Below are 11773 nucleotides of genomic sequence, written 5' to 3'. Positions count from 1 at the left end.
GGGGGGGGGGGGGGGGGAGGAGGGGGGGGAATGAACACAGCATCTCCACCAAACAGGAGTCACCTAATCAATGTAGGGGTTCAGAGTTGAACACATCATCTCCACCAAGGAGACACCTAATCAATGTGGGGGTTCAGAGATGAATCCAACATCTCCACCACAATGAGACACCTAATCATTGTGGGGGTTCAGAGATGAACACAGCATCTCCACCAAGAAGGAGACACCTAATCATTGTGAGGGTTCAGAGATGAACCCAGCATCTCCACCAAGAAGGAGACACCTAATCAATGTGGGGGTTCAGAGATGAACACAGCATCTCCACCAAGAAGGAGACACCTAATCAATGTGGGGGTTCAGAGATGAACACAGCATCTCCACCAAGAAGGAGACACCTAATCATTGTGGGGGTTCAGAGTTGAACGCAACATCTCCACCAAGAAGGAGACATCTAATCAATGTGGGGGTTCAGAGTTGAACCCAGCATCTCCACCACAAGGAGACACCTGATCAATGTTGGGGTTCAGAGATGAACCCAGCATCTCCACCAAGAAGGAGACACGTAATCAATGTGGGGGTTCAGAGATGAACCCAGCATATCCACCAAGGAGACACCAAATCAATGTGAGGGTTCAGAGATGAACCCAACATCTCCACCAAGAAGGAGACATCTAATCAATGTGAGGGTTCAGAGATGAACCCAGCATCTCCACCAAGAAGGAGACATCTAATCAATGTGAGGGTTCAGAGATGAACCCAGCATCTCCACCAAGGAGACATCTAATCAATGTGGGGGTTCAGAGTTGAACCCAGCATCTCCACCACAAGGAGACACCTGATCAATGTTGGGGTTCAGAGATGAACCCAGCATCTCCACCAAGAAGGAGACACGTAATCAATGTGGGGGTTCAGAGATGAACCCAGCATATCCACCAAGGAGACACCAAATCAATGTGAGGGTTCAGAGATGAACCCAACATCTCCACCAAGAAGGAGACATCTAATCAATGTGAGGGTTCAGAGATGAACCCAGCATCTCCACCAAGGAGACACCTAATCAATGTGGGGGTTCAGATATTAACACACCATCTCCACCAAGAAGGAGCCATCTAATCAATGTGGGGGTTCAGAGATGAACCAAGTATCTCCAGCATCTCCACTAAGAAGGAGACGCCTAATCAATGTGGGGGTTCAGAGTTGAACCCAGCATCTCCACCAAGAAGCTGACATAATCACTGTGGGGGTTCAGAGTTGAACCCAGAATCTCCACCAAGGAGGAGACACTTAATCAATGTGGGGGTTCAGAGATGAACCCAGCATCTCCACCAAGGAGACACCTAATCAATGTGGGGGTTCAGAGATGAATCCAACATCTCCTCCACAATGAGACACCTAATCACTGTGGGGATTCAGAGATGAACACAGCATCTCCACCAAGAAGGAGACACCTAATCATTGTGGGGGTTCAGAGTTGAACGCAACGTCTCCACCAAGAAGGAGACATCTAATCAATGTGGGGGTTCAGAGTTGAACCCAGCATCTCCACCACAAGGAGACACCTGATCAATGTTGGGGTTCAGAGATGAACCCAGCATCTCCACCAAGAAGGAGACACGTAATCAATGTGGGGGTTCAGAGATGAACCCAGCATATCCACCAAGGAGACACCTAATCAATGTGAGGGTTCAGAGATGAACCCAACATCTCCACCAAGAAGGAGACATCTAATCAATGTGAGGGTTCAGAGATGAACCCAGCATCTCCACCAAGAAGGAGACATCTAATCAATGTGAGGGTTCAGAGATGAACCCAGCATCTCCACCAAGGAGACATCTAATCAATGTGGGGGTTCAGAGTTGAACCCAGCATCTCCACCACAAGGAGACACCTGATCAATGTTGGGGTTCAGAGATGAACCCAGCATCTCCACCAAGAAGGAGACATCTAATCAATCTGAGGGTTCAGAGATGAACCCAGCATCTCCACCAAGGAGACACCTAATCAATGTGGGGGTTCAGATATTAACACACCATCTCCACCAAGAAGGAGCCATCTAATCAATGTGGGGGTTCAGAGATGAACCAAGTATCTCCAGCATCTCCACTAAGAAGGAGACGCCTAATCAATGTGGGGGTTCAGAGTTGAACCCAGCATCTCCACCAAGAAGCTGACATAATCACTGTGGGGGTTCAGAGTTGAACCCAGAATCTTCACCAAGGAGGAGACACTTAATCAATGTAGGGTTTCAGAGATGAACACAGCATCTCCACCAAGGAGACATCTAATCAATGTGGGGGGTTAGAGATGAACACAGCATCTCCACCAAGAAGGAGACACTTAATCAATGTGGGGTTTCAGAGATGAACACAGCATCTCCACCAAGGAGACACCTAATCAATGTGAGGGTTCAGAGATGAACACAGCATCTCCACCAAGGAGACACCTAATCAATGTGAGGGTTCAGAGATGAACACAGCATCTCCACCAAGAAGGAGACATCTAATCAATGTGGGGGCTCAGAGATGAACCCAGCATCTCCACCACAAGGAGACATCTAATCAATATGGGGGTTCAGAGATGAACCCAGCATCTCTACCACAAGGAGACATCAATCAATATGGGGGTTCAGAGATGAACCCAGCATATCCACCAAGGAGACACCCAATCAATGTGGGGGTTCAGAGATGAACACAGCATCTCCACCAAGGAGACACCTAATCAATGTGGGGGTTCAGAGATGAATCCAGCATCTCCACCAAGAAGGAGACACTTAATGTTGGGGTTCAGAGATGAATCCAGCATATCCACCAAGGAGACATCTAATCAATGTGGGGGTTCAGAGATGAGCCCAGCATCTCCACCAGAAGGAGACACGTAATCAATGTGGGGGTTCAGAGATGAACCCAGAATCTCCACCACAAGGAGACATCTATCAATATGGGGGTTCAGAGATGAACCCAGCATCTCTACCAAGAAAGAGACACCCAATCACTCACAGGTTCTGAGATGATGATGCAATCGACTGTCATCGTTTGTGATACCTAACTAGCAATAAATACTCGCAATAAATACTCTTATTTGAAATCTGAGCTGCAACAACGTGACTGCCACTAAAAAAAAAAGACTTCACAACAACGTCGGTTGCCGAGTCTCCTCCGGTGTGTGGCCTCCTAGCCACCTCACATTTCCAGCTCCTTTGATTAAAAGAAAGGACACCGCTGGTAACAGGACTGTTGCAGCAGCAAGCAGGAAGCCTGGGTGTGGTGGAACAATTTCCACACGACAAAAAAAAAAAAAAAAAAAAAAAAAAGCGTAGGAGGGACTGCTCCGCAGCAGCGGTGGTAGTGGTGGTGAGAAGAAGATGAGATGATGCAGGAGAAGAAAAGAGAAAATTAATATATCCTTTTATTTTTCTTCTTCTTCTCCTCCTTGTTATTGCATTCAACCTCTAATTACACGCTCTAAAAACCTCCACAATACATGACTGAGAGGCCCATGTACACACTGACGCATTCCCCGGCCGCGGGAAAGGAAAAAATGCACACCCGATTTTCTTTTTTTCTTTCTTCTTCTTCAATTGATTCGTCCTTTCTCCCTTCCTTCCTTCCTTCCCTTCCTTCCTCCCAGGTAAGAAGAAAACAGATCAATGCCTCCAACCAGTCAGTCAGACGCAGCACCAGGCCAGCAGCAGCAGCAGCAGCGGCGGCGGTGCAGCTGAAAGACAATTGATCAGGGGATGTTTCTACTGGGTCTTTGATGCCCGGCAATTAAAGCTGTCATGTGTGTGGTGGGGAATAGGGGGTGGGGTGGGGAGGAGTCATACTGTCGCTCGCTCTCTGCTGCCTCTCGTGTTTGTGTGTGTGTGTGTGTGTGTGTGTGTGTGTGTGTGTGTGTGTGTGTGTGTGTGTGTGTGTGTGTGTGTGTGTGTGTGTTCTTTCTGCTGTATTCTACCTATCTACCTTCCTTTCTGTCTATGAGGGTCTGGGTTCGAATCCCGGTCTACTTTCAACCTGAGGGTCCCGGGTTCGAATCTCGGTAACGGCGCCTGGTGGGTAAAGGGTGGAGGGTTTTTTGTTTTTTTTTCCTGATCTCCCAGGTCAACATTATGTGCCTGAACCCTCTTCGAGTATATATATATACAAGCAGATGATCAAATACGCACGTTAAAGATCCTGTAATCCGTGCCAGCGTTCGGTGGGTTATGGAAACAAGACCATACCCTGCACGCCTCACCCCAAAAACGGAGTAGGACTGCCTACTTGGCGGGGTAAAAAAACAAACAAACAAAAAAAAAAACACGGTCATACACGTAAAAGCCCACTCGTGTACATACGAGTGAACGTGGGAGGAGAAGAAGAAGAAGAAGAAGAAGAAGAAGAAGAAGAAACAGAGCATCCGGTCATTCAGATGACACGACAAACTGAGGTCCCCGTGTGCAGAAAGCATTTGAAGCACTGAAAAAGAACCAGTGCTAGTAACATAAAGTGTTGTCCTCTGGCAAAATTCTATGGAGAAAAAAAAAATCCACTCTGATAGGTACATAAATTAATATTGTCTGCATGCACTCAAGGCCCGTCTAACGTGCTGGGTTATGCTGCTGGTCAGGCATCTGCCAAGCAGATGTGGAGTGGAGGAGGGGGGAATGAATGAATGAATGAATGAACGAATCTTTATTTTCCAACGGTGAAGATATTAGCACTTTGGCCGACTTACACATCTGCCGTTGTTCTAAGAGACACACAAACATGTAGGCATATAAATGTATTATACTGAATACTTAATACATGTATAATGTACGAGTATAACACAGCGTCAAACTGAGAGGGCGAGGGAGCGGGGAGGAATCTGTCTGAATGCAATGACACCTTGAGAAACTGAAAACTAAAACTTTACCTTCCTTTTTATCCAGCATGATATATCATTTATAAATTAGATGTTATTTTGTGGTCTGATCTATAGAAAAAAAGGAAATAAAAGAGAAAAAAGAAAGAAAAAAAAGAAAAAAAAAGCGAAGTGGTGTGCACAGCTGTTTTGGAAAACGGCATGCAGCAGCACCACACGAAAGAAGACAGAGCAATCTTGTGTGGAGTCGATTCTAAGTCTGTCTTGTCCCTCATTTTATTTTATTTTATTTTATTTTATTCACCTGCCTTTTAACTTTCACATCAAACCTCCTCCCTTTCATTCTTCGCTTTCTGAGTCGGCTGAAAGGACTGCGGGGAAATGGTGTTCAGTGCTTGGTGACGGTCACCGCAATGTACTCCAGAGGAGATGTGGCTGTTTTTGTTTAAAATGCATTGCCATCGGTTACCGTTCAGAAACAATGTGTTCCTTGACTGCAGGTTAATCCTGTGGTATAAATTCAAGCGCAGATAGCTGGGACATCAGCTGCATTGGAGTGATGGCCTAGAGGTAACGCGTCCGCCTAGAAAGCGAGATAATCTGAGCGCGCTGGTTCGAATCACAGCTCAGCCGCCGATATTTTCTCCCCCTCCACTCGACCTTGAGTGGTGGTCTGGATGCTAGTCATTCGGATGAGACGATAAACCGAGGTCCCGTGTGCAGCATGCACTTAGCGCACGTAAAAGAACCCACGGCAACAAAAGGGTTGTTCCTGGCAAAATTCTGTAGAAAAATACACTTCGATAGGGAAAAAAAACAAATAAAACTGCACGCAGGAAAAAATACAAAAAAATGGGTGGCGCTGTAGTGTAGCGACGCGCTCTCCCTGGGGAGAGCAGCCCGAATTTCGCACAGAGGAATCTGTTGTGATAAAAAGAAATACAAATACAAATACAAAATCCTCTACTGTAGTGATGGCCATGGTCGGACATGACGATCTTACATGATCCTGCACCTTTTCAAGAAGAAGAAGAAGAAAAAGAAGTACAAGAACAAGAACAAGAAGAAGAACAAGAAGAACATCATCATCATCATCATCGTATCAATTATAATAATAGTACTTATATGGCCCAAACTCCCCCATAATCATAATGGGCTCTGAGTGCCTCACAAAAACCGATACATTTTCAGCGATGCACAATGGCACATACAACAACAGCACATAAAGACATACAAAGAGAATACAAAAAAAAAAAAAGGAAAGAAAAACAAACAAAAAAACAGAAGCAGGTTTGCGCGCAGCCACCAGTGCATCAAGAAGGGCCTGATCAATACCATGGTTTGTTCTCTCCACCGTAGCTCCACAGTCAATATTTCATAACTCTGCCAGTACTAGTCAGCACAGATCTCAGGAGCTGGTAAGACTTGTGAGGGGGGGGGGGGGGGGATGGGTTTGGTTTCTTTACCACTCCATCCTTCCCGAACCCCCCCCCCCACCCCCACCCCCTCCCACTTTCCCCAAGGTTACCCCCAAAGTGGGCATGAGCATGCTGTGTCCATGTTGGATGGACTGTACAACCCTGAAGCGAAAAGATGTGTTCTTTCTATCTTTCTTTCTTTAGTTTAACGTCTTTTCACTGGTAGGCGATATTAGAAGGTAAAGATGTGTACTTTTGTAGCCGTGTTCAATAAATACACTCCAGTGAAAGCAAGCATCCATTACGTTTCGTAAGATCAGAAACACAGCATGCTTTCCAACTGGGCAACCAGAGGGTATGTACAAGGGAGGAAGGCCAGAGAACACTCAGCGCAGGACAGTCGATGGGGAACTCAGCACCCTGAAATGTTACATGTTTGTCTGAGTGTGTATGTGTGCGTGCCTGATTGAATCTGACTGAATGACACAGGAAACGAAATGATGAACGCCCAATCACAGCCGTCAGTCGGCTCTACCCAGGTAGGCAGCCTGTTGTACAAATGACCCCGAATTTGTAAAGCGCTTGGAGCATGGTCTCCGACCGAGGACAGGCGCTATGTAAGTATCCATATCATCATCATAACCAAGTGTACCTGGGGTACCATTCCTCTGGAGACTGTCCCCAAAACAGACAAAGAGTGGCGGTTCTTTGCTGCTGCCCCAATCATAATACCAAAGGTCGAAATGAGCGGTGAGTAAGGTAAGTTTCTCAGCTTTAAACGATCCTCTATGGAAGAAGAAAAAAACAAAATCACGAAGCAAGAGTTGACAATAATAATCGTCACCGTGAAAAAAAACAACAACAACACACACACACACACACACACAAAACAAACAAACAAACGCAAAAAACATTCATGGGGAAGTGGGCGTTAAGAAAAACGAAAGCAAGAATGATGATGAAGGTAGAAGAGAGTCAAGAGAGGGCTGTCTGCACTGAGGGACCACCAAGCACCACACCCATCTTGTTGACTCGGAGGGGTGGGTGTCCTCCTCACTACGACCACGCTGCCTCCTTTCACTGTCTGTTGACACACACTCCTCTCACCCGTTCTCACCGTCTTCACAGAGAGAGAGAGAGAGAGAGAGAGAGAGAGAGAGAGAGAGAGAGAGAGGCACACACACGCACACACTCCACCCAGACACACACACATTCACACATATCCATCAATCCATCCATCCATACAAACACACCACACCCCACCCCCTTCCAACACACACACATTCACACACCCAACACCTTCCCCCCTTCCACCTCCTCCCCCCCTACACACACACACACACACACCAGATCCCATCTTCCACATTATAAAGCAGTGCGCGGCATTAGTATTTTGTCAACATGGTTGGAGAAGCCGCCACTACCACCACCACCGCCACCAGCTTCAAAACCACTCAGGGTAACTAACTGTTTTCAGGCTACTCACACCCACCTACCCACCCACCCGCCCACTTCCTCTGCTGTTTAGGAGGATGGTGAGGGGTTGGGAGGGGGGGGGAGAGGAGTAAGAAGAGGGGTCAGGGGGTGGAGGTGGGGGCTAAGGGCATTTCAACTCATCCCCCAACCCACCTACATCTCTGCTGAGTTATTATTTTGTTGTTGTTGTTCCCTGAATGCTGAGGCAAAAAACCACCCAAAAACCCAGCCTGGCTGGAAACATGAGGTACACAGCTGTCTGATGAACTAAGAAGCAGAAGAAAAAAAAAAACCAACAAAAACATCCAGCAACCAACGTCAACATGAACTGTGTGTATGTATGATGATTTATCATCTTCAACAAAGTGAAAGGAAGCAGACCTGCGCCTGTGGATGGCATTGCTTAGTGTCATATATTTCGACAATAACAATCATAAAAAAAGAGGGTGGTGTGCGGTGGTGGTGTGCGGTGGTGGGGTTGGGGGGCGGGGGGCAGGCCAGGGGGATGCGGGGGGTTGGAAGTATGAAATGGGTTGGTTCAGACCAACACTGTTATGGCTTGCATGGGTGAGTTTGTTGCACGTATGTTTGCTTTCACGTACATCAGTATGTGCCAGTGTATGTTTTTGTTGTTGTTGTTGCTGTTGTTATTGTTACTGTTGTTTTTCTTTGGGCGAGCATCTCATTTGTGAACATGCACATACGTGAATGTGTGTGTGTGTGTGTGTGTGTGTGTGTGTGTGTGTGTGTGTGAAAATATATAGACACACACACGCAAAAAAACATCCAGTGTGTGTAAATACACACACACACAGAGAGAGAGAGAGAGAGAGAGAGAGAGAGAGAGAGAGAGAGAGAGAGCAAGTGAACAAACGAACGAATGAACGAAAATATTTCATTGAACTTTGGCCACAGACCACAAATTAAAACGAAGGAACTGGGAGGTGGGTATGAAAGAGGTGGCACTGACAGAGACAGAGAGAGAGAGAGAGACAGAGACAGAGAGAGACAGAGAGAGAGACGGAGACAGACAGACAGACACAAACACACACACACACACAGAGACAGAGAGAGAGACAGAGAGAAACAGACACACACACACACACACACACACAGAAAGAGAGAGAGAGAGAGACAGACAGACAGACAGACAGAGAGGGGGAGAGAAGGAAGAAGGAAGTGAGTCACAAAAAGTCTGGAAATGGAGGAGGAAAGAGGAAATAGTCGACAAGGAAGTGTTCTGTTTTGTTTCCAAGTTATAGTGTTTGATTGAATGGGATCGAAAAGTTGTTCCAAAAAAGAGAGCTTGCTTGCTTGTTGTTGTTAATATAATGTTGTAGTTTTGTTTGTTTGTTGTTGTTGTTTTTTACCCTGGTGACAAGAAGATAGCAATGCAGTCACAGATTTATATGCAACAAATTATTTTTTTTAACTTTCTCCACACACCCCTCTTCTATGCACACATGTACATGTGTCTGCTCCCTTACCCCCTCTCCCTATACACGTGCATGCTCATAAAAATGGGGTAATTTGACAACAACCTGAATGACATGCTTATCAACAGTCTCTCTCTAAAACAAATCAACCTATAAAAACTGTTTAAAGACCTGTGTATCAAATATATGCATCTATGTATGCTTATCACTGTAATTCCCCTGTGTATTCTACCTTCCTCAATGTATGTGTATGCGTTTTTCATGGTGAAAGGCATTGCCAGAGCAACGTTTGACAGGAAAAGAACCTTCTTGGAAAGTGTTTAAAAAATCTATAGAAAAAAACAAACTTCATCAAAATCGCCAATAGCAACAGTGACACAAGCAGTGAACCAACAGCAGTGTGAGAGCCGTATGATCAACAGCTTGTCCACTGCGATGGGAATTTATTTACAGCTCAGTCATTCATGAAAGACTACGACTCTCAACCAAGGAGGCAAGCTCTCGGTGCTGCTGCAAGCTTTGAGGGTTAGTTAGTTGGCGTTTAGGGACCACCCCAACGCCGATTGTCCTAAAGCCCTCTTGGCCAGGAGAGTGGGGGATGTAACCTGGGCAAGACACTCTCCACTGTGATCAAATCCTGGCCCAGAGAGTCGGAACAGTAATTGTGTGCCTCCAGTGCTGTTCTGATGGCCATGGATGGACTGATCTATCGTACACACATGTCTGGACAGCAATTGTGTGCCTCCAGTGCTGATCTGATGGCCATGGATGGACTGATCTATCGTACACACATGTCTGGGCAGCTGTTGCCATCTACCTGAAGACCTAGTCATCAGCCCCATCCACATGTAATATGCAGCTTCTGTGCGGTGTGTGTGTGTGTGTGTGTGTGTGTGTGCGCGCGCGTGCGTGCGTGCTTGCATGTGTGTGCGTGCGTGCATGTGTGTGCGTGTGTGTGTGTATGTGTGTGTGTGCGCGCGCGCGCGTGTGTGCATGTGTGTGTGTGTGTGTGTGCGCGCGCGCGCAGTGCGTGCATGTGTGAGTCTGCACAAGTTTTTATATTGATGTGCACTTGTATGTATCCTAATTTCTTGTGTATCTGTGTTTGTGTATGATTTTCGATTTATGTCCCATAAATACAATGCAACACAACACGACACGACACGACACGACACGACACGACACGACACATCACATCACATCACAACACTCACTTGACGAAGGTGTGGAAGTCGGTGCAGTGCGTGTCACAGCTGGGCCACTTGCAGAAGTTGTGGCGGAACAGGGCCGTGTCCGGGGAGATATCCATTGTGGGCGACGGTACCGAGGAGGGGGACGACGAGGCCTTGTTGTTGTTGTTGTTGTTGTTGGCGGTGATGATGTTGTTGTTGTTGCTCTCTAACCCTGCAACACGGTCAACAATGACAGAATGTTTAATTAAATGAAACATGGGGGGGAAATACTGCTGCCCTGGTTCTCAAAAATAATCACCCTTTTACAACAGGAGGGGGGGAAAATCGCAGCTTTTACATTAAGGAAAAATCATGATGCCTTTTTTACATTAGGGGAGAAAAACAATAGAAAACACATCGAGCATCTTTACAGCAGGGAATGGCATTGTATTCGCATTGTGGAACTCTGGAAAAAATGGTTTTAAAATGACCAAAATGTTCTCTCTCTCTCTCTCTCTCACACACACACACACACAATCAGCATTTAAACAGCAGCAAAACGGGGGAAAAACAAAACAAAACAACACTCCAAAGACTTCAACAACAGTACTACTACTGCCCCCTTCCTTCCAATTAAAAACTTTTCAGTGTATGTGCGTATCTCTTCATATTTCTGACATCAACAACACTAAAACTAAGTTTTCCTCCTTTCCCATGTAAAGTCTGAGCATCCATGCACGATTGCAAAGTTAGGAGGAGGAGGAATGGCATGGATAGGAGAGAGAGAGAGAGAGGCGGGGGACAGAGAGAGAGAGAGAGGAGGGGACAGAGAGAGAGAGATGGGGGGCGACAGACAGAGAGAGAAAGAGAGAGAGAGAGACAGAGACATAGAGAGATAGAGAGACAGACAGACAGACACACACACACACACAAACACACACACACACAGACAGGGGATAAAAATTTAATGAACAAACAAACGAACGAATGAATGTTTCATTGAACTATGGCCATAGACCACAAATCAAAACCAAGGGGGAAACTGAGAGAGAGAGAGAGAGAGAGAGAGAGAGAGAGAGAGAGAGAGAGAGAGAGAGAGAGAGAGAGAGAGAGAGATAGACAGACAGAGACAGAGAGAGAGAGAGAGATAGGCAGACAGACAGACGGAGTCAGAGAGACATGGAAAGAGAGAGAGAGAGAGAGAGAGAGAGAGAGAGAGAGACAGACAGACGGACGGACGGAGACAGAGAAAGACTCTGTGTGTGTGTGTGTGTGTGTGTGTGTGTGTGTGTGTGTGTGTGTGCGTGCGTGTGTGTGTGTGTGTGTGTGGAGGGAGAAGGGGTGCGGTGGGGGGATGGGGGGGCTTTGGGGGGGGGGGGGGTAAGGTTAAGGGAGCCAGAGGAGAAGGAAGGTGGAGGGGGGGGGGGAG

The 11773-nt window shown here is 46.5% G+C and overlaps 1 protein-coding gene across 1 annotated transcript in view; it reads right to left on the bottom strand.

The window, feature by feature from the left end:
- The window catches only part of LOC143285289 (forkhead box protein P1-like), a 43336-nt gene extending 32855 nt beyond the window's left edge, over nt 1–10481 (bottom strand). Inside the window, exon 1 of the mRNA XM_076592551.1 lies at nt 10387–10481. Coding sequence (XP_076448666.1) covers nt 10387–10481 — 95 coding nt within the window. The remainder of the gene's footprint in view (nt 1–10386) is intronic.
- Between the last annotated feature and the right edge of the window lie 1292 nt (nt 10482–11773).

The sequence above is a fragment of the Babylonia areolata genome, chromosome 8, assembly GCF_041734735.1.
Source record: "Babylonia areolata isolate BAREFJ2019XMU chromosome 8, ASM4173473v1, whole genome shotgun sequence".
NCBI lineage: Eukaryota > Metazoa > Mollusca > Gastropoda > Neogastropoda > Buccinidae > Babylonia > Babylonia areolata.
The sequence above is the reverse complement of the archived record's forward strand: the minus strand, read 5'-3'. Positions and strand labels throughout refer to the sequence as shown.